Source organism: Amyelois transitella, chromosome 9, assembly GCF_032362555.1.
Source record: "Amyelois transitella isolate CPQ chromosome 9, ilAmyTran1.1, whole genome shotgun sequence".
In the NCBI taxonomy this organism is placed as follows: domain Eukaryota; kingdom Metazoa; phylum Arthropoda; class Insecta; order Lepidoptera; family Pyralidae; genus Amyelois; species Amyelois transitella.
This window is the reverse complement of record NC_083512.1, coordinates 6,927,359-6,950,256: the sequence shown is the minus strand read 5'-3', so window position 1 is coordinate 6,950,256 and position 22,898 is coordinate 6,927,359. Positions and strand designations below refer to the sequence as shown.

Sequence of the window (22,898 nt, the reverse complement as noted above, 5' to 3'; positions counted from 1 at the left end):
AATTTCTTTTAAACTTTTTAAAGTCTTTAATAGCTAGCTTAGAAAAAGCTGTTTAACTAGACAGTTTTTTCTTAGCTAGAGTTTAATTATTAAATTGACGTTGATGAATCGTTAAATACTAAAATCTTTGAAATACAATGGATTTCTGCCCCCGAATTGTTGATTTGATGGTGTGTTAGCACATCCGTTTGTACATGAAGCTTTTATTTAATAAAATATGTTTTAATATAAAAAGCTGAGTCAGGCTACTCCAACTCCCGGGCAAACTTTTTAAATGTAACTTTCAGATCACAGTTGGCCACAGCGACTACAAAAGCATAATGAAAATCCTCAACCAAAACCTGCAAGAAGGTCAAAAGAAGGCTGAAGAAGTGAAGCCCCAGCCTGGCGTGTCTAAAATACAATCGCGAGTCACGGTCAAAAGTCAGACCAGTCGCATTGCCGCTAAATCGACCGCGGCTGTTGTCACGCCGACTAAAGAAGACAAGAAACCGAGAATGACAATTAAATTTGCGTTCACTATGGATAGCTTCGTCATAGACCTTATGAATACTGTTGGCGTAAGTGTTTAAGTTTGATTACTTAAAATGAAAAGAAATTTCCATATATAATTTCAGTGCTTTGATGTGAATTGACATGTTTTAATTGTGTGATCGACGTCTTGTATTGGTAAATTGTAGCAAATCTGTCACATTTTGACTTATGTGCAGCATTATGAATGTGGTAGGGATGGCATTTAAACTAGGGTTTGGATTATTTTGGCTTTATGACCAGTTTACTTCCACTTAAGTTATACTTCTGACAACATTACATTTGCAGTAATAAATTAATAATTTGTTTCCACAGTCGGATGATCAGCCCATGTTCGTAAAAGACGTAGAACTGGCTCGGTTTTGCCTGGCCTTACTCTCAATCAAGGGTCGCATGTTCTCTGACAACTCTATGCACACGTCCGTTCTGTTGGTCGATTGCACGCTGGATGACACGCGGCCTGGGCGGGGGGCTAAAATTACCAGGTGAATTATTTTTATTCTTTTCTCTTCACAAAATCTACTCAAGTATATTATTCATAGTAGAAATAAAAAAAAAATATAGTCAAAAAGATAAAAGGCAAAATTTGTCCCACAAAAAAACATTTTTATGGAAATTTCCTAATGTCGAAGACTTTATTGCTCTGGAGTTCCACGTGTAAAGACATGCTTTTTTATATATGTATCCATTCAAATGAACGGATTAGAAAGTGTAAAAAAATGTAAATAACCGGCAAAGTCGATTTATGATTAAATTAATGAAAACTTTTATTATGAAGATATTTGGAGCGTCGTCGCGAGAAAAGAAGCTCATCGGAAACGCCTACTGACGACACGGCCGTGATGCAAGCGCACGACAAGATACGGAGTATGATCGACATCACGTACACATTGAAAAACTCTGATACCTTCAGTAAGTTTATAAATAAATAATTTTATAGAGGCAAATAGCTAATCTTAAAATAAGTTTCAGCTACTCATTACCCGAAATAAAGAATAATAAAACATGTTGGCAAATCTTTGTTCTGCAGGGACGGTGATTAAAAAATCTTCATGGTTGCTACTAAAATGAGAATAAGTCCAACGAAATACCTTTTCTTAGTTTATTCAAACAAATATACTACTTATCTCCTACTGTTTGTCAACGACATCAAAGTTTGAATGCTCACAGGCATCAATCACATCGATATTTAGTTAAAAGATTTCTTATTCATTATATTTTTGCAGTCGATATGAGGATATTCAGCTTCAACCTGATCCTCGCTATGGATTTCATGAACAAGGTAGCTGAGTTCATCACCACAGGCCTCGCAGAAGAGCCGAAGCACAAGTCAAAGGAGGACATCAAAGGGGTCAAATCGTTCCAAGAGAAGTCCATGGCTAGTGTTAATGTAAGTTTCAATAATATTTTGACAAATAGATAAACTTTTTAATGCATCAAGAGAAAAAAGAAAGAAGACTTAGGAACCTTTTTATCGACATAATTATTTTAAGAAATAATTTGTTTATTTTAATTATATGCGAGTAGGATGGTAGAATTTAGCTATCCACAATAGTCGAGAATGGTTGAAAGAAGTCCCATTTACCTATTGCAATCCTGCTCTCACGTCATCATAATCACAAGTGATTATAAAATCTGTTCAATTTTATGTTTAGAAAACGAAATCGACAATATCGACTCCTGCGCTGCCAGAACAACCGCCTTCCTCCGCGATGATGACCGTGAACATCAAGATAGAACAGCCCGATATCATTTTAGTAGAGTCGCTTGAACAGAAGAATTGTGAAGCACTTGTACTTAACGTAAGTATAAATATGTCAATAAATGTTAATAAACGTATTAACGAGTTCGTCAATACTTTTATTGACGTTTGAAAATAAAAAAGTATTAAAACGTGGTATAAACTATGTGAGCGGCCGTGAATCGGTTTAGATTACTAAACTTCTGATATAAGTACGGCTACTGTGAGTTTTGCTGTGTCCCTTGCGACCGTTTTGAGCGATTCCGCTCCCGCGAGATTAATCTCCTCAACTATCCGTGAGGAGATTATTCTATACAATAAAATTAGTATAATCGTTAGCGGGTTTAATGTAAGAATTTAGACATTGATGGATTGGATTTACCCTTACGGCCGTTGCCGGTTACTCACACTTTCGAAAAACAATCAAGAACTTCCATTCATATAGATGGAGGCGCGTTTCAAGCTACGCAAGACTTCCGAGCGTATGGTGGCAGACGGCGGTATATCCGGGCTTCAGATGGTGGTGCGCCCTCTCGCCGGGGCCGCCCCGCTCGGCAGCCAGCCCCGGTACCTCTTGTCCCCGGCCACGCTCTCACTGGCACTGTCACAGCCCCCGGACAGCGGCATGCATGTTGATATAGCGATATCTGATATCAAGATCACGGTGTCGCCAGGTTCGTCTTTCTTTGCATATTTCTTGCTTAGTAACACTAGGAATCTAAAGAATTTGTTTAAGAAAGTTCCGGTTGCAGAAAAGCACAATGATGATAATGTTCGTCGATGAACGTTCTGCAAAAATAAATATGCTACAAATAAAAAAGTTCTTTATTTTAAGTATTAATAGAAAACCATGCAATTTTGCTACTTCTTTCTTTACGACCGTGAGCCTGAATTAGTGAGTCAGGTATTTACACGAAGCGACTCCCATCTAACCTCCGTAACATTTTTACTAAGGAACTTAACTTATATTGGATCATTGTAAGTAACACAATCAGTTGCCTGAATGTGCAGGCACCAGGCACCTTAACCATTCCACCGAACCACCGAAGCTCTAAATTTGAAATTTTGATTTAACTTTCAGATGTCATAGCTCTTCTCAATCGAGTGATGGCAACTATCACAAGTGGTGAAGAAAATGATACGGAACAAGAAAATAAGACTATATTCTATTCCAAGTTGTGGGACATAGAGCGGTTCAAAATCAATGATCACTGGTTTTTGAAAGCTGGTTTGTAATTTTTTTTGATTAATCCATTAAAGTATCCTTAATTTTTTTGTGTTATATTTTCATTATACGAATTCATTTGGTTTTACCATATCATACATATACATACTTTTATTTCCGATGGCTTGATGTCATGTCGTGACAGTGATATTCATAAAAAATTAAACATCCTGTTTTAAAATAGCGAATTGTTTTATAAAACACAACACACACGACTTTCTTTTTACACAGAGGAGGCAAACGAAGCCCTCACATACATAGACGAGGAGGTGACGGAAGTAACTCCACCGCCATCTGGCGAGATCTGTCTCCTGTCAAGTCCTTCCATAGTGCTATCGTTTGAGATGGAAATCGGCACTGAAACTATACCGGTTCTAGTGATGCAGGCTTCACTTAGTGGGCAGCTCACGGATTGGAGTTCTAACGTGAGGAGAAATTTTGTTTATCCATTCCTATACCCTATACTAGTCTTAAGATAAATGATTAATTGGATTTTGTTTTGCGGATGGGGGTATCATGAAAGGTAACTGTACGAGTATGCTACGTATAGTGAAATCGGTTCATTGGTTTATTGATTCATTAATCGCCGAAGGATATATAAGATGTGACAGTTATCTTTTTCATCATGGTGCATTTCAAACTGCATTGTAACGTTTTTTTAAAAGCTGATTTACTGACGACATTTTCGTCAAGAATGAAGATCAATATAAACTTAAACTACAACATTTCTATTGTTAAGTAAATTAAGTTAAGTTACATTTCAGTTCTACATGGAATCAACATGGGCGATGCAAGTGTCGTACTATAACATAGAGAGAGCAGTGTGGGAACCGCTGATAGAGCCCGTCGAGGTGATGCAGGATTGCCAGTACAAACATGTGCCGTGGGAGCTCAAGATGGAGGTATATATTTAATGTTATATGAGTGATGGCAGCGGGTTATCTAAGCAAATATATAGGGCACTTGAAAGCCACAACGAAGCCTAGATCAAAGAGGGGAATTTGGTTAAAGGTTAGATTAAGAAACATCTGTAAAGTTTGTCATTTAATAATATTTATTCATACCATATTCTATTATCAGAACTATAATTTAAATATGAGTTTCAAAATACTACCTACTTATAATCGTATTATTTATATTGAAAGATAAAGGAATCGCCGCACCATATGTAGAACGCAATATAAAACAAACATAAATCACTATGATTTTTTTTCTTATTTTAGATGGTAATGCGCACCCAAGAATCTCAGCTAGCAATCGACGCGACAGACGAAGCCGTAAATATACAGAACGTCGCGCAACGCTTGCCCGACAAAACGATTACTATATCTAGCAGTGAGCCCCTAGAAATTACTCTTACAAGGACGGGAATGGAGGTAAGAAATTATTTATTTAACCTCTATTGTACAAATGTACAATAGGCGGACCATATGCTAGAGGTATTCCACTCAATCATTGGTTAACTTTGGGATATTTATTGTACTTGTATTACGGAGGATTCTTTTAAAATATAATTTTCAAATTAAATTTATTTGATTAAAATAAATTTCTTTGCAGGTATTAACTCAACTCGGAAACTCATTCTCTGCCGCTGTTTCGGCCCCGGAGTTAGATAACACAGCTACCTCGAAAGCAAAACTCACCGATGTAAGTATTCGGGATTTTATTATACACAATGAGTTTTTTTTGTCTCTTGATTTTTTCTTAATTCACTAAACAACAACATGTATGCAGGATAAAATTAAGCAGTACCTCGGTGCGCCATACGTGCTTCACAACTGTACGGGGCTGACCGTCAAGTTGAAGTTGCAGGAAAATCACGACTTCTCAGTCTTCCTCACACAGGATCTTGTGCCTGCTGACAGTTCTACGGCTACGGAATATAGGTAAATAAAAAATAATATTACCTACCTATAAACTATAAAGTTTATTATCAGTTACAGTTATATGTTATATGACACACTGATGTGACAGAATCAATTTGTTTTGTCGATTGGGTCTAAACTTGATATTCATTTTTAGAAACTTTAGAGAGTTACCTTATTAAATATTTGATTTTAGTTTGATTGATGTTCGTTAATTTTTAGAGAGGTCGTATTAGAGCCCGGCGCGTGTCTACCTCTACAACTCAAACATGGCGGCCTCAACTTGATGAAACTCAATGAACCTGCGCCCTCGCTCAAACTCACTGTTCAGGTATGCCTTTTTTTTTGTTCTATAATAGTATAGTTATTCAATCCTAAAATTTTGAGATCCTAAGCTTCAAACCAATGTCTGAAGGTACAACAAAAACTCCCAAAAATGTGAGAAACCACGAGAAACTCATCGTAATTATTCGAGTAAGAAATAATTAAAGGCGTAAAATAGTGTTACACGTCTTACAACATCAAATTGTTCCATTACTCCCGAACTCGATTGGTTGATGTGCCCGCATTTTTATAGCATATATTAATTGCTTTTCTTTTTTTCTTTAACTCTCTGACGATATAAAACGGGTGTTACCCATTCAACATGTCAATTTATGCACATGAGTTCCATCATCACAAATAACGTCATTTCCAAAGCAGGTATATCTACATAATTTTTCTTTCGTAATTCAGATTGTCGAGCTAAACGACGAAGTAGAGATCCCCGTGGAGCGAGCGGACAAACGCTACTTCTCTTTGGGTCGCAAGCTGACGACCGCCGCTACAGACAGGAATATTCCTCACGTGGCCGCTATTGAACCACGTGGGCTGATTTCTGATATCGTCATGCAAGACGCCGCCTTGCATATTTATTTGAGAAGCGTGGTACAGGTGAGTTATCTGACATTGTGTAATTCGGTGTTAATCTTAACTTGATGTCTATACTTCTCACTAGGACTGAGGCTGAATATCCATGGTTACAGAAAGAATTATACCTTACACTGAGGAGATGAATCTCACACTACAAGCGTTGAAGTAAAAATGGCAGGGTCGCTTTGTGAGGTTCGGTATTGCGGGGAGCAACTGACCTTTGAGCTTAAAAAAGTATATAATCTACACTATCTATGTTATTTGAACATGTTGTGGATCAATGTTCTCTTTCTTAGAGTTTGTCTGTCAGTTAGCGATAATAAGGATAATTTCTATCGCAGGTTACCAACCATTTGGCTGTGAACGTATCGGTGTACTACATGACGCTTAGCGGCAACGAAGTGAGGCTACTAGGAGACGTGAAGCCGGGAGGAGTGTTGCGACTGCCTCTACAAGCGGTGCACACTCCCACTGCCGAGATCTTCTTCTCTGTTGAAGGTTAGTAAGGTTCTAGAACGACGTTCTGTACTTGGTTACAGGACGACATTGGACATGTGGCAGGAGCTATGGTTCTGGTGAAATGTTGAGTCGGAGGTTGTATTTGTGGTTCGATCCGTAGAAACTGATTGCGCAATTTAGACTCTTAGCTATGACTGGCTGTTGATATAATTATGTCGCCACAGACACATGCCACATCCGACCAGCCAAAGAGAAAAATAATGATTAGAATTGTTAAAAGTCCAGCATAATCTCTGAGATATGTGTATGTTTTCAATCCAGGTTTTACGGTGTCAGTGTCGCCGTTCGTATGGCGTGAGCTTCAACAGGAGGTCAACATCTCACACCTGTTACAATGCGACTCGAAGGACAAGCTCAGTGGAGAGAAATTCTATTTGAGAGTAAGATTTATTTTTATTATAACTGATATACTCGTATATACAAAATGGTATAGTTAATGTATAAAATTCATCACTTGCGACTACCTCTTGATGCTCTGATCTGACTAGCATTTATTTTATGAAATTAGATTATACTCTATCTACTCGTATACGGAAGTCTTAAACCGGCGGTATGCGTCTATTGCTACCTGTTCTCAATCAAATGTCTATCTTTGTCATTTACTTTCTAACTAGCTTCGCAGGGTTCTGCATATACACACCACACCACCTCTTGGGTCATAATACTATATCACTACATAGTATAATGAAAACCGCTTCCCCAGTCTTTAACTCTGTCTGTATGAATGTGATGTATGCTTAGATCTTTATAACTACACAACGGTTTTTGATGCAGTTTTTTTTATAAAGTGATTAAAGACAAAGTTTTATATGTGTGCGTAGCCGGAACGGGTCGTTTGTAGAACATAATATTGGCCATTTTTACACATATCACACACACGCACGTGCGCACTGATACGCAAACGCGCGCTCACACGCACATTCACGCATTTTTGTTATCAAATTTTCCTTTTTCAGGCGGTCGGAAAAATGGAACAAGTGTTCTACGAGAACACAAACCGTCACACTTTTGCATCATCCTGCTATGACATCGTGCTGAAACCGACTGTCAAACTACAAAACTGCTTGCCACTGGATATCGTGGTGTCTCAGCTGGGGCTCAAGCGAACGCAAGTCTTCAAGCCAGGAGAGATGTTCCATTTGACGCATCTCGCTCCTAATAAGGCCTCTGTTGTTATAATGGTAAGTTTAGTATAAATTCCAAGAATGATTTAAATTCAATATATGTTCTTTCTTCTTAAGGATTCTTGCCTGATTTAAAAAAAAGGCCAAGTCTCGACTAAGATTTTCGTGCACCGTCGTAAAGTTGTAGACGATACAAGTTCAGGCAGATAAAGTTAAAATCTTGTACCTGCAAAGGGATAGAACCAGTCTTTAAATAACTAGTTTCCAAAGGTTCTTTGTAATAATTTTGTTTTATCCTCTTCCTACAAATATTAGTTAAGAGAGTCATAAATCATTTTTTTAATTTTAGATCCAAAACTACTTGGATAAATGCTGGGTATGCACTAAAAATCTCCCAGACGCGGAGACGGAACTGTCCGTTTGGTCTTTCGAATCTCACGACAGCCCTTCAGTGATGACTTTGGACCTCGGCATGCATAGCGTGGACACCGACGGGACGCAAGTGCTGTCGCTATACTGCCCGTTCTGGATGCTCAACAAAACCGGATTCACCTTGTGTTACAGGGTACGTACCGTATTTAGCAAGGTTATCTTTTTACGCACTGTTTTAAATTGGAAGGTATCTGCGTGTTACACGACTGTTTGCTCTCAATTGACGTAACATCGATTGATACATAAACATATATTATTTTGTAGAAGAGGGAATTTTTGTGTTAATTATTTAGGCTAGTCAGTTTAATATATTGTCTTGAACATTGTGTTTGGAATCTGGTTCATATTGTATAAAAGCTAGGTACAGAAAATTATGTCTACACAAGTATTTTGCTACACTCATATAACCAGCTGATATATTTTAACTCACATTAACACAGTGACGTCTTCCACTGAATGTATGTATTCTCAAAAACTTATTCAATATGATCCGTAATACCCATTACGTGGTTACAGAAATCAAAGAAACCTGATAAAGACTCCAGCACTCCCAATAAGGTATCTTTGAGATGATCTACCAATTGGATTATAATTTCATATTATTTTATCTTGCTTTGTATTTTCAAAATTTAAGCTAAAGCTTCTAGTTAACATATGCTTCATCTCAAAGCGGTAGTATAATTTATGGCGTTAGATAATTTGAGTGTAAGATTTTATTTATTTGTATTTTTATTTATCGTATGGCATGTTCGGTAGGGTCATATACGTTTTACTCATAACAAATATGATTTTCTTTATCGTATATTTCTTTTATATTTTGAAGGCGTTTGATTGTGTTTTTTTCTTGAGAGAACTGATCTTAACGAATGTTCAACTTGTATGTAACAAATGTTTTCTTTAGATATTGCGAAGGTCGTATTCTTGGAAGAAAAATTAAACGGTAACTGTCTAATACAATGAATTTTAATGAATTGTCAAACGCCTATGACTTCCAGATAATGAGTTCAAGTTGCTGTAACTATTTAAGACGGCACACGTCGTGTTTGCCGGTGAGTTTGGGAATATGTCTGATATACTCACGGGAAACAAACGGCTTCATGCTAATGCCTCATGTTTCTGTTGCGCACTATCGCTATGTACCAAGAAAGCACTTTAATTTTGGTTCCAAAATCAAAATGTTCGTTTATAACGTGGTTCAACACCATCGATGTTATATTATTTTTTTGTTTGTAATTCAAGTTGGCTTGTATTACAAACACGATATGCTAACTATCTTTTCAAAGATGGGAAAGGTTTTGGGAAATAAATAAGTAAAATATAACGGTATTTGGTATGCTTTGTTGGTAAGGCAGGTTTACAGGGAAGTGCATAAAAAATCGATACGACGTGTAAAACAAAATCGAACCAGGGCCAGGTTTGTAAAATTAATGTTAAAATATTAATCACGGTTACGTGGAATATATGACCCTACTGTATTAACGCTAAGTTTAATCATTGTTTCACTCTATATTTGATTTATCATTTTTATTTTAGCAACAAAGCCCACATACAAAAGCACGAACTTAAAGCATGTTTGGTTTCTAATATTACTTTTATATTTCCACAACAATAACATTTGACACTTTATTAATGAATGCCTTATTGATCTTGGTGTTGTCAGTATCAAATAGGTTGATATTTTATTCATCTTACATTTAAAATGTAACAAAGAATATCTTTGTCATATTTTTGATTACAGAGGTGTCTGCTTTTTATGGTTTTTTCCACTTTTATATACTTAGTGTAATTATGAATTCTGATTATTGTAAATACTTTTTCTCTTTGCTACGTCAAACGACATTTAATGCCAATGTAATGGAGTATATTCAGCAATTAATTAAACTCTGCTTACTACTCTTGAATATTTTAGGTAACAGAAATCTTTTTTAATTTTGCTTTAATAGTGTTATATCAACACTATTTTTTTTTACCTTAGTTGAATAACGATAAATTTTTCCAGAATGTGGATGAGACAGGCAACGTGATATTCCACCCGAAGGATTACAAGGAGCCGATACTCTTCTCGTTCCGCGCCAAGAACTTCTTTGGCAAGAAAAAGGCGGCCATTCGAGTGGAATTCGGCGAGTGGTCTGAAAAGTTCTCATTAGATGTACCTGGCAGTTCTGGGGTAGTTTTATGTAAAAACGAAGGACGGACTTATCAGGTAAAGAAAATTCTAAATGTGGATTCGATCGATAAACAGGATATCTCAATTCAACTATTAGTAGAAATTAATCTGTTTAATTAGTTTGAATTCATTCACCATTGTAGAAAAAAATATCTCATCTTCCCTTTTCTCCTTTAACCTTATGAGTTAAAAAGAAATGGAAGATAACGTATAGGCCTTGTCAGGGATTGTGGTTAACCCATCAGGCCGACTATGTCTTCTATTTTATTTTCAGTGGGGACTTATGTGAAGTGAAAATAATGAAGTATTAACTTTAAGGAAATAATAATTATTTTTTTTAGGTGGCAGTCAACAACCAGTTGACTTTTAACAGCTTGACAAAGATGGTGATATTTACTCCTTTCTTCCTCATGACGAACGAAGCACCGTTCGACATCCAATATCAAGAGTTACATAGATCTGGTGATCCATGGATAACGGTAATTTTTCAAGTGTTTTTCTTTCATTTAATGAAAAAATAAACATGTTTCCCTCGCGAAACACCGGGGTCATTATATCAGTGTAATGGACACTACCCATCAGGAACTATATGGGGCGGACAATTATTGTACTTACCAATAAAAAAAAATTATAACTGATCATAATGTTAGCCTCATATTGATTGAAGATGATAACTGGTACATTCAACATGTATTTGTTCATATAATATGTAATATATATAATAATTGTATGTTTTAGGTGCCATCGAACTCTAGCGCGCCTCTATGGCCAATCATCGACAAGGAAGATAAACTTTTGGTCATGCGCGTCGCTTGCTCCCAAAAACATTCCGCGCCATTCCTGTATACAGAACAAAACAGCGTTTGTCTCAAACTGGACAATGAGGTAAAGAGTGTTATTACATGTTGGTAAAGTGACTTGATTAACTTTATTTAACAAATTTATTCTCAAGATTTAACCATATATTATATCTTTGAGTTCTAAACTCATTGGGGGACGAGGCTGCGTTTTTTTTCTAGGCACTAAAATGATAGATAGGCATAGATGACACAAAGTCTGCGCGCCTGCGAAAATTAATTATCGCACATAAATAGAATACGATTTTTGATTTCATACAGTTTGCAGAGGGGAATGCCTACATAGAGCATTTTGTTGTTAAACAGTCAAAGTCTTACTTTTATAATGATGTTTTTTTAAATTGTTTGTCGTTTTATTTGTTCATATTTATTTGTTGTCATAGTATGGCGGCCTCCACGTGGAGACGCAGCTAAGCGAGGGCGGCACGTACGTGTCGGTGCGCCAGTACCGCGCCGGACACGCGCCCGCGCTGCTCGTCAACTACACGCCCTACTCGCTCAACGTGTACGAGAAGATGAACGTCAATGTCAAGTGAGAACATTATATTTGTGTGTTACCAATTGGCTTGATCGATTCGCTTTTTGAAATTTCTCTTTCTACTTTGTCTGCTCTATGGGGTCTTCAGTTTGAAGATCTTTGGCATATCATCTTTAGGAAACTCGGGCTAGATTTTCTTAGTCCTAGCAGTCATTTGTTCCTCAGATAGTCTGCTAGTTTCCGAAAGTCGTGCCAGCGTTTGCGGCTCTCTTGCATTTTTCTGCAATTTTTTTTTTTCATTTATATATTTATGTACATCAAGGAAAATGAGAATTAAACTTAAAATAAAGAGAAATTCAATACAAGGGCACTACTTATTTCTAGCGAAATTTCTTCCAGCAGGCTTACTATGGTACAAATAAGAGGTCTGCCACGAATGCGTGAGTTCCTCTAAAAGCTAACAATGATATTCCAATAAATAATTAATTGGAAATATGTGAAAACATATTTCTAATTTTTGAGGGAGTAAGACATGTGATGTCTTACTCCTTCAAAAATGTTCATTATTGTTATAAATATTTTTTTAAATTTTTCTATTGTTTTCTGTTTTTTACAGAAAGTTACCTTCGATGCACAAAACATTGTACACGTGGGAGAACCCCGCCGGGCCACGGATCCTTATCGTGGAGGCATACAAGAACAAGGAGGTCGAAAACGATCTGAGAAAAGACGGAATTGGCGAGTTTTTGTAAGTATATTGAGGAGCATGTTAACTCATAAATAGCACTTAAAAATATCAATAAATAAAGTAAGGCTTTAAAGTCTAGTATTCGTGGCCGTAAAAAGAAAACAAAAATAATAATATTTAACTGATGTCCGTAGCATAAAGAGTGAGCTATGGGGTAGACTTGAGCACCACAAAAAGAAAACTTTGTCCTCCCTTGAAAACTTTGATATACGATTTAGTTTAATGGAAACAGTTTAGTCCTTTACATAAACATTTGCCAACAGAATAAACGAAAACACGAAGGTGTGGTGGGTGTCGTTTCTAGACGGACTTCAACGAGTAATACTATTCACGGACAATAAATTACTTGCTTACGGCGCCCATACAATTGGCGAGGCGGAACTCGTCTCTATGGAGATCGCGCTGTCCATACAGGGCATGGGGCTGTCACTAGTCAACGACAACGAGCTGCTGGAGGTCGTCTATATCAGTATATCCAAGTGAGTATCCAAACATTTGTATAGGAAAATTAATCCCTAGATGGGCTACAACGCTTGGTCCTATTCACATACACACGCAACACACATCCATATTATGATCCTTGCAGCAGAGATTTTCTACTTGCTACAATCTTTTCACGAAAACCTGTTCTGGGGTACTCTTAACCTACAATGCTAAGCAACAGAAACTAATTGGAAACACGCTTCGGCAAAAAAATTCAGATAAATATCTACATGTTTCGTCAAAATTTTAAGTGATTGTTTTGCTGTAAAATACGACAATAGTATTTTTCATGCTATATATATTATATACCTACGCAAAAACCTTTAATTATTTTTAACAAATTGTTAACAGCTCTGGCATAATTTGGGAGCAATGCAAACCCGGGGCCCGGCGATACAAAAAGCTAGATGCCCAGAATGTGATACAATTTGAAGAGGCATACCAAAAGTACTTGAACGAGAAGGCTGTCGCCGAACTTACACCACCATCGAGAGTCAAGATCGATGATAAAATAGAGGTCTGTTTCCTTGCTTTGTCTCTATATTTCTTTAAGAAGTCTGGAAATAACCGTGTACGAAATTAAAATTTTTATTTTTATCCTTATTGCCTATTTTGATTATTTTTGAACAATATAAGTCGCAAAATATTTCTCTTATTTTCTTCGGATAAAATTATCCGCAAACCTGAATTTTTTGTGTCCACATCCATGTCCATATTTGATTTTTGTTCACTTTTGATTGAAATAAAGTTTTGGACAGCGAAAAGATAAGAAATTCTGTTGAAACCAAAAAAACTCTTATAACGCGACTTTAGTAACAGTTTTTCTGCATTCCTTTTTTTTATAATAGATTTGAGTTAACTTGACCTCAATCTGCCTTGCCTTGAATATGTCAAATATTCAAGGCAAGGCAGAGTTCTATAAAATTCCTTCCTTATGCAGGTGGACTTCGAAGAGATGAGGATATTGAAGCCGAACTCGCGCATACTGCGTCGCACGCTCGAGCCGGGGCTGTGGGCGTCGTACGGCGTCACGGCGCACTCGCGACGCCTGCACGCACGTCTCCACCGTCTGCAGATAGACCAGCAACTGCCGCTCCCCACATTCCCCGTGGTTCTGGCGCCTGTGCCGCCGCCAAGATCTGTGGCTAATGATGATCCTTGCGGTATAGTATCATAACTATCTGTAATATGTATAAGTGGAGCTACAGTCTTTGATTTTCTCTTTGATTGATGCTTGTACAATTGTACATTTATATGCCGGGCCCTATATGTATGTTTGTTATTTTTTTTCTACGGTTCGTCAGGCATTTATACTACAGGCCACTTGAGCTTAAAAGTTGACGCAGAGAGAAGAAATTGATTTTTGAAATCCTTAGCTTAAAATGTATTAAACCACACTTGTGGCGGTCCGTAGAACCATACATTTGGACCGTCGAGTTTTCCATTTCTTTCTATTTACTTTCGGTTTCCTTAACAGGTATAAGGCCATTCATAGAAGTATCGATAGTGGAGCTCCATTATTCTGAACACAGCAAAGTCCGCCAGTACAAATATTACAAGGTGCTCATACAAGAGTTCCAAGTTAAAATTGACATGGGTCTAATCACCGCACTCATGGGGATATTCCCGCAAAGGCTACTTACTGAGGAAGAAGCGGTGAGTTTGATTGTACTAAGAACGTTAGAAGATTTATTTTAAAGTTTTGGCTTTTTATCACGTGAAGTGTGCATATCAATTTGTGTTTGACATACGAGTAGCTTTGGTTTTGAGGTGTTTCTTTTATATTTACATTTATAATTTTAGCATGCTTTTTGGTTATACTTTTTTTATAAATTAAATAAAAGATTTTAATAAACTTGGTACAACACAAAATTAAAACACATCTATCTTTATTCACCTACCTTACCTGTAAGGATCAGCCTTCCAATAATTATTTCTGTGTTAATTATTATTAAATTTTTATAACAGTTGGAGGCATTCAAAGCAGATTTCGAACGTGCAGGACAACCCTTGGAAGCTTTAGCGGCCATCAGTGCAGCTAACGATCAGAAGAACTTCTACGATAACCTGCATCTGTCGCCGCTCAAGGTTTGTGTAATAATATTGACAACTGGTGAAGGCTCTTAATAGAACTGTCGACCTTACTCTAAGAAGAAGCTACTTTCAAGAATCTGTACATTATTTTAGCATTAAATGACACAAGAGTTTGTATGTCAAGTGTACGTTTGAAATCTTGAATTTGCAATTAAAACATCTTTATTCAGTCATATCTAATATATATTTTTTATGTAGGTACACCTTTCTTTCTCACTGGGCGGAACTTCACAAATCCCAACGTTCGTGGGCACTGTGCTACAGAGTCTTGGAGTTACCTTGACGGATATGAATGATGTTGTTTTTAAGTAAGTTATATTCTTATTTTTAAAATAATAGAATTCTTAATATAATTTAATTCAAAGATTTTATCTCATAGTAGAGAATTATCTCATAGTTTATGGTATATGCACGTAGGCAATAAATAATGATAAAAGCGATATATGTTTTACTAGCTTTTAAAATTTTATTTGTATTCTCCTAGGCTCAAGAAACCATAGTGTAAAATTTAGGGTGCGACGCCAGTCAATTACTTTGTAACGTAAACTGTTAAGTTATATTTTATTTCATTTATTAACATTGATTTTGACTTGGCCGCTAAGAACCTTATAATTTCCAGACTGTCATACTACGAGCGAAACTACGAATTTCTGTCTCAAAAAGAGTTGATGAGTCAAGTGCAAAGTCACTACACGGGACAAGCCCTCAAGCAGCTATACGTACTAGTTTTGGGATTAGACGTCATAGGCAATCCGTATGGATTGGTCATCGGGCTGAAGAAAGGAGTGGAGGATTTGTTTTACGAGCCGTTCCAGGTTTGTTATTTTATTTTTAATAATTTCATGCCTAATATTGCTTGCAGTGATCACATTAGTATTCGGTTTTTAGAAAGAATTTCTTTCATCGTGTACCGTGCAAAAAGTACCAATATTATTTTTGAAAATTAAAAGGTAGACAAAACGTTCTCTAAAGTTCAATCAAGGACAACCAGCAATTTTTTTTATCATGACCTGACCGTGTTCTAACCCGGAAACAACCAGTCACACAGAAAATAAAAAAAAAGTTAATCAAATCAAATCAAACCATCTTTATTGTGGTACATATGTTTTCCATAGATCTTAAATATTCTATTCTTCTATTCTAGCCACTATTTGCCTTGTTTACTCCACCAAGTTTTTATACGAAGCAACTCTGATCATCGCATGTAGTCGAATCGAATCACATTTGTGATCATCCAGTTGCCTGAGTGTTCAGGATAAAGTGCTATATTGAGTTAACCATGTGGTTTGTTACCCAGGGCGCCATCCAGGGCCCGGGCGAGTTCGCGGAGGGGCTGCTGATCGGCGTGCGCTCGCTGCTGGGGCACACGGTGGGCGGCGCGGCGGGGGCCGTGTCCCGCATCACCGGCGCCATGGGGCACGGCCTGGCCGCGCTCTCCCTCGACAAGGTGATCCGGGAACGATGTCATACTGCTTACATGACAACATATAGCCGGAGGTCTTCAGGATCACAGTATTGTGTTTCTAAATAATACTTTTTATGCCAAAACGCAATGCCAGTAGGTAATTTTGTCATGAATATTGCAAATGTGACCCTTCTTGTGAAGTCTTGAAAGGAAGACATGCGATCAGGCTAGGTGGTGCTGCCTCGTGACATTCTTTACATGTGTCAAAACTGGAAGGAAGAGATTCTCAATTTGACCGTATTTTAATACCATATATCTTATTTGGTACTTCTTGTTTAACTTTTAACCTTGATTCAAAGGTCGTATTCCTAATTTATCTAAACTATTACTAAATACAGAAAGATTTTGAGAACTGCCTAACATCGTATTTTTATTATAGGAATACCAAAAAACACGTCGCGACAATATGAACAAACCCCCAGCGAATCTCCAGGAAGGGCTCGCGCGGAGTGGTAAAGGGCTTGTTATGGTAAGCATTGTGCTTTATTAATGAAATGAATTTGACATTGGAACAAGGAATACTTATTCACGTGATATTTTGGGATTACAAGCTTTAAGCGAGCGACTCCTTACCTAAAACATTTATCAATATAATCTAATGTATTAATGTGTGTGGCGCGATATAAAATCTGTCAAAATGGCATCTTCCATATAGGCGAGCCTTGCTTGTAAGCATAAACGTGAAGAACACATTTTTATCTTAAAGTATTCTGTTTTTTCTAGTTCTTGCCCACGTTTCTGGTTCGTGGTAATTTTCAGATCACGTTTTATAGAAAATATTATGTAAATTTGTAATATAACGTTTCGATCAAGATCTTAATCCGTTCTTCGGTCCCTCCCCACCACAGGGCGTAGTAGACGGCGTGACAGGCGTATTCACGAAGCCCATAGAGGGCGCACGAGAGCAGGGCTTCGAAGGGTTCTTCAAGGGGCTCGGGCGAGGCGCCGTGGGGCTCGTGGCGCGCCCCACCGCTGGCTTTGTGGACTTTGCTTCAGGATCATTCGACGCCGTTAAGAGGTCAATCTTGGTGCTTCAAATGAATGCTGTCGCTTTTTATTTGTGTATTGCATGGTTCTCGTTAGTTGTGCTTGGTTTGGCACTGATGTATGCAGTGCTTCGATGCTTTAGTTAATTCAGTTTGTGGCCTGGTATTTGTTTTTTAATTTGCAATGTTTGTTTTGTTTCCTTTCTGAATTTTTCACCTGTGCACTTCCAGCCTTTATTACTGAAACTTGTAAATTTTTATATTGAAAAATCTAATGTTATTTTTTTAAACCAAGCTATTTGATATCACGCAACTGAAATAGATTTTTTTATATTTAACAAATTCAAGTATATTTTAAGATATTTTTTTTATTTACCGGAATTTTTTATGCTTTATGTCATTACAACCCTTCTTTATTTCCACAACTATGTATTTGATATCTTTGACAAGAAAAGGAATAGATTGTTAATGTAAATTGAATTGACATGTCCTACTTCCACTAATTAATTGTAATAGATCCATTGACTGCACCCTGCACTTTAATTAACAAATAAAAAGAATTTACTAAAGTTCAATTAGTGACCCGCGGTCGTGATGAGATCGTGACGCTTGTTTTATAACATTATGTCTTGCATTTTGTTAATGTTATATCACTAGACGAAAGTTCTTCTATAAAAAATTATAACCTCACAGCCTCGCGTGTTTCCAGTTGTTATCTCTGATGTTCCATTTCGATAGCCTGGCAATTATATTAAACGCTATAGTGTTTGAATTGAGATAAATACGAGTACTTCTTAGCATGGGTAGTCAAATTGTGCCCTAGGCAGTTTAGAAAGTACTATGTCTGGTCACTATAGACCCTTCGTCAGCTCCTTCACGGATACCTAATTTTACGTGAATGTAATACCTAGATTTTTAATAAAAATTTCTTTTTTTATAAATTGATCAAATAATAGGGTATGTTAAGATGGTTCGGTCATGTGGAGAGGATGAATGAAAGCAGGTTGACTAAGCAGATATACAAGGAGAGTGTGGAGGGAAAGGTCGGAGTGGGAAGACCTAGACGAACGTATCTTGATCAAATTAAGGACGTCCTGGTAAAGGGTCAGGTCAAAAGTACCCGAAACCGCCGAGCTTGTATGAAGAGAGTTATGAATGTGGACGAAGCGAAAGAAGTATGCAGAGATCGTGGCAAGTGGAAAGAGGTAGTCTCTGCCTACCCCTCCGGGAAAGAGGCGTGATTTTATGTATGTATGTATGTAATAGTGTTTATATATGGAGTAGTTGAAGGCGAGCGTGGCGTAGTAGTTCGTCTGCTATAGGTTGCTTACACAGGTGACGCCAGTGGCCATGAGGCCAAAGCGCCATCTCATTGATATCACATGAACATGACTTCCCGTGAACAAATAAATTTCATTATAATCGTTAACTTCAAATTTGAATTAAGAATAGTCTTTATACAGGGGGTAGTGGAAGGCGTGCGTGGCGTAGTAGTTCGTCCGCTACAGGGTGCCTACACGGGCGGCGCGGGTGGCTTTATGAAAGGCCTAGGCCGAGGCACTATTGGCCTTTTTGTGAGACCAGTCGGAGGGGTCATTGACTTCACGTCAGGATTGCTAGCTACCGTTAGAAGGTTCTAGAATCCTTGGAACAAATTTATGTAGAAGTATTTGTAATGCTTTTAGTTATTGTGTAAGAAAGATAGTTTAGAATGTAATTGTCACAAGTTTCAAAGACGAGTATTGTCGAATAGAGAATAGAAGTGTAGTTAAAAACTAGCAATAAGAATAGTTGTAAAATTTTAACTTGCTTTTGTATGGGCCGTCGCTCCTGCGTGAAATCCTTAGCGGACGGCTACGTCATTATAGCTTTCTTCTATGTCTCAAATTTGACTTTTATCCGTTTAATAGGTTCGACATGCATTGATCGATTATGTTAGCCACATTAGGGGTTGTGATATTAAACACAACCGAATAATAATAAATCGGCTAACTACTAAGAAGGTTTTTTCTTCATCTCATAAACACTAAATTTCTTTACATTAGCCATGGACTTTTCAATATTTTTTTAATATTTTTTTTAATTTTATAACGTCGCATGGGTGTGCGCAAGGATTTCACTATGTGAATTAATTTGCTAGGTATATAATAAAAAAATTAAATTAAAAGAGTAAAATAATTTATAATATGGAAATAGTGATGAAGGCTGGATCGTGTTATTTGTTTAGTTATGTTCAGAATAATTCAGATGTAGATTGCTTACTCTATGCTAACTTTTAGATATTTTATGAAAGTAAGGTATTTTAAAACGTGAGTATAACTTACCTTTTTTTGCTTCTTTATTTCATGTTTGATGTTAGTAAAATATAGAGTAAAAACCAATGAAAGTCACAGGACAAAAAAGATTTAATAAAAATAATAAGTTCCTTTGAATTAAGTCTGTTTTTTTTTAATATAATAGGTTTCAAACGCTGTGGAAATATGAAAATGTAAAAAGACGATGTAACTACATTTGTTTAATACTAGTCAAAGTAACAATTGAAACAAATTGAACAGGGCTGCGGATCTATCTGAAGAGGTAACAAAACGCCGCGCCCCGCGGTACTTGCCCGCGGACAGCGGCATCCGCCCTTACTCACGACTCCATGCAGAAGGGTACAAGATGCTTTCAGAGTTGGAGAAGGTAAACTTTATTTTATATTATAGGTACTTTGTGAATGATTTTCAGAGATGTGGATTTAATTGAAGAAGAATCAACGGCGCGCTTCTGAGTATGTGTTCCCCGATAGCGGCATCCGCCCTTATTCCTAACTCCATGCAGAAGGTTACAAGGTCACAACTGGAGAATATACCTATGTCTGTTTTGTAAATACTTACTAATAATAATGCCATGACGCTGAGAAGACTGGAATGCCTTTATACTATATTTTTTATACTGCCTTGTTAATAAACAACCATACGTTCCAACTGCCAAGCTTACATTGTCCTGAGTATACATAAAATCACGCCTTTTTACCTGAGATGTAGGTTACATCTTTCCACTTACGACCCCTGCCTTACGAAAAGATTTTCCTTTTATTTCGTAGTCGAACCAAATAGTAATGGAATAGTGAATGACAAAAACTAGTCCAATCAGACATCAACACATATTGGACTATCGGTAAATTTATTTTTTACAGACTGGCCGCCCTCATGATGGTAAGCGACAATCGTAATTACCAATGCCATAATCGCAAACGACCTAAAAGATTAATTCCAATGCCAGTCCGTTTCTTTAGAAGAATATTTTCCTTCTAAAATTAGTTTATCTTTTTCAACAGTATGTTATGAACTGTAACAAATTTTGCAACAGTAGGAAAAAATAAAATGGTTGATTGAAGATTGTTTGTTGTCACAAAATTTCGCACTGTTTTATTTAGAACCTCAATGTATCTAAAGATAATTTCTTGGAATAGGTGCTGATTCAGTTAAATTTTCAGGGTAAATTTGTGGCCACCGACACGTATGAGGCGCACGTGTGGGTGATCCCTGCTAAGGAAGTGGTCATGTGCACAGACAAACGAATCCTGTATCTGGAGAAGAACAATGTCTTTGGCGGTTGGCAGGTAAATATATCTTTTTTAATACTATGTGAATTTCAGTAGTTGCGAAGTAGCTTCGGTTTAAAATATTTTTTTTTATCGTAAAAACTTATTATACCTAGTACTACTTTAGAAAATTTCGCAAAATATTTTCATCGGTGTGAAGGTGAGATTCATTATGTATACGAAATTATGATGCATTTATATTTCTAGCTCCACACTAACTAGTAAATAATTCATGTAATATGTCTTGGAAAAACATTTCAAAATTAACTTTAAAATGTTATTTTCATATACATTGCATTCGTATGAATATATCGTCTCGGATTGGATTCATTTTCAAAGACCTTTTACGACATGAAATAGAAAAATTATATATACGCTGTTCGTAGATGATAAACGTTTTTACGTTGTACTTATTGTTTACCAGATTGTCTGGACTTACTTATGGACCGAGATCCCTGATGTGCCAACGGCCGCCAACAGAGGCGTGTACGTGCCAACTGCGAAGAAGAAGGTGTTAGGGATGTTCCCTAGCACTGGCTCTGGAAAGATCATATTTTTGTACGACGAGCAGCAAAAGAAGTACCTGCTTGCACAGTGCGAACGTCTCATGGCCGCCGCCACGGGCCGTTGACATGAGACCGTAGAAAGAATGACGCCCACCGAGTGGCTGGGAGAATTCTTTCTACTTATATTCGATTATCGCATCGCATTGCTTACTTTGGCATATCATTTTAACCTGCACCACTTAAGCCCTAAAGGCTACCGCTGAATATATGTATATGTGCTGTGCTTCAAAGTGGACTATATACCTTATTTAAGTACTTATTATTTTGATAAATGTGTGTGTTTGTTGTGTTTACTTTTCTTTGTGAAAATGAAGTCCTACAATACCTATATGTATGGAAATAAGTTTTGTTTGAAAATAATTAAGATTTTGGCTGTAACGACCATTATTATATTTAAACCTGTACTCGATTATAAGGTTATTATCTATTCTGTGTCAAACTGAGAGAAAGTTTTTACACCTATGTTGATATTATTAACTTTTACCAATTACAGATTCGAATAGATTTTAAGCGACCGACACGCTGCAATGAAATGTACGTCAAAAATTCCCGTACTAAATAATAATAATACTTTTAGTTATTGTTTCAACGGTTTCATGTGTTTAATATGTAATACTTCATATACATAACAATTTACAATGAACAGGACCATTACATGTAAGTTTTTATTTTTTTGTCACCGTTACTCCGGACAGTGAATTTTAGTATATTAGACAGCATTCATGACTTTCATGCGTAAGTTTTGTTGTACTTTAGTCTTCCAAAAGCTTTTCTTGACAAAATGCTAAGTTTTTTACTTTATAAATTCATGTTTATTTTATAAATTTATATTGAAGTAGGCTGTCCCGCGTTTCATGTTTTTGTTATGTTACAAGCAAAGTTATTTTAATTTTGACCTGATAAGTACATTTTTGAATATTTCGATAATTCCGGGTAAAATATGATCTGTGAGATATATATTACTTTGATTGTTGTACAAACCTCAAATGCAGTTTTAATATTGTTATTGCAAAAAATTGTTTATTTTTAGTAGAAAGTTGAAACTATAAAACCTGATTGATATTTGTTTTAAGAGCTACTTAAATAGCATTTAAATTATATTAGGTACTAGAATTTGTT

The 22,898-nt window shown here is 36.7% G+C and overlaps 1 protein-coding gene across 3 annotated transcripts in view; it reads left to right on the top strand.

Moving 5' to 3' along the window:
• Positions 1-22,569, top strand: part of LOC106143242 (intermembrane lipid transfer protein Vps13) — a 35,740-nt gene extending 13,171 nt beyond the window's left edge. The window contains exons 24-60 of one of the 3 annotated variants that reach the window (XM_060945686.1): positions 288-560; positions 847-1,016; positions 1,310-1,443; positions 1,758-1,921; positions 2,187-2,333; positions 2,718-2,946; positions 3,354-3,500; positions 3,729-3,922; positions 4,262-4,399; positions 4,721-4,873; positions 5,055-5,144; positions 5,232-5,383; positions 5,585-5,693; positions 6,098-6,295; positions 6,616-6,772; positions 7,055-7,173; positions 7,750-7,974; positions 8,267-8,482; positions 9,345-9,398; positions 10,349-10,552; positions 10,858-10,995; positions 11,255-11,401; positions 11,757-11,905; positions 12,468-12,599; positions 12,863-13,078; positions 13,434-13,599; positions 14,023-14,245; positions 14,560-14,738; positions 15,051-15,170; positions 15,375-15,484; positions 15,796-15,991; positions 16,474-16,623; positions 17,021-17,110; positions 17,490-17,659; positions 20,183-20,309; positions 21,106-21,231; positions 21,638-22,569. In XM_060945686.1, coding sequence (XP_060801669.1) covers positions 288-560; positions 847-1,016; positions 1,310-1,443; positions 1,758-1,921; positions 2,187-2,333; positions 2,718-2,946; positions 3,354-3,500; positions 3,729-3,922; positions 4,262-4,399; positions 4,721-4,873; positions 5,055-5,144; positions 5,232-5,383; positions 5,585-5,693; positions 6,098-6,295; positions 6,616-6,772; positions 7,055-7,173; positions 7,750-7,974; positions 8,267-8,482; positions 9,345-9,398; positions 10,349-10,552; positions 10,858-10,995; positions 11,255-11,401; positions 11,757-11,905; positions 12,468-12,599; positions 12,863-13,078; positions 13,434-13,599; positions 14,023-14,245; positions 14,560-14,738; positions 15,051-15,170; positions 15,375-15,484; positions 15,796-15,991; positions 16,474-16,623; positions 17,021-17,110; positions 17,490-17,659; positions 20,183-20,309; positions 21,106-21,231; positions 21,638-21,844 — 5,919 coding nt within the window. In that variant the 3' untranslated portion in view covers positions 21,845-22,569. Of the gene's footprint in view, positions 1-287; positions 561-846; positions 1,017-1,309; positions 1,444-1,757; positions 1,922-2,186; positions 2,334-2,717; positions 2,947-3,353; positions 3,501-3,728; positions 3,923-4,261; positions 4,400-4,720; positions 4,874-5,054; positions 5,145-5,231; positions 5,384-5,584; positions 5,694-6,097; positions 6,296-6,615; positions 6,773-7,054; positions 7,174-7,749; positions 7,975-8,266; positions 8,483-8,865; positions 8,908-9,344; positions 9,399-10,348; positions 10,553-10,857; positions 10,996-11,254; positions 11,402-11,756; positions 11,906-12,467; positions 12,600-12,862; positions 13,079-13,433; positions 13,600-14,022; positions 14,246-14,559; positions 14,739-15,050; positions 15,171-15,374; positions 15,485-15,795; positions 15,992-16,473; positions 16,624-17,020; positions 17,111-17,489; positions 17,660-20,182; positions 20,310-21,105; positions 21,232-21,637 lie in introns of all 3 variants that reach the window. The other 2 variants (XM_060945687.1, XM_060945688.1) reach the window with 2 other exon arrangements.
• Positions 22,570-22,898: the final 329 nt, after the last annotated feature.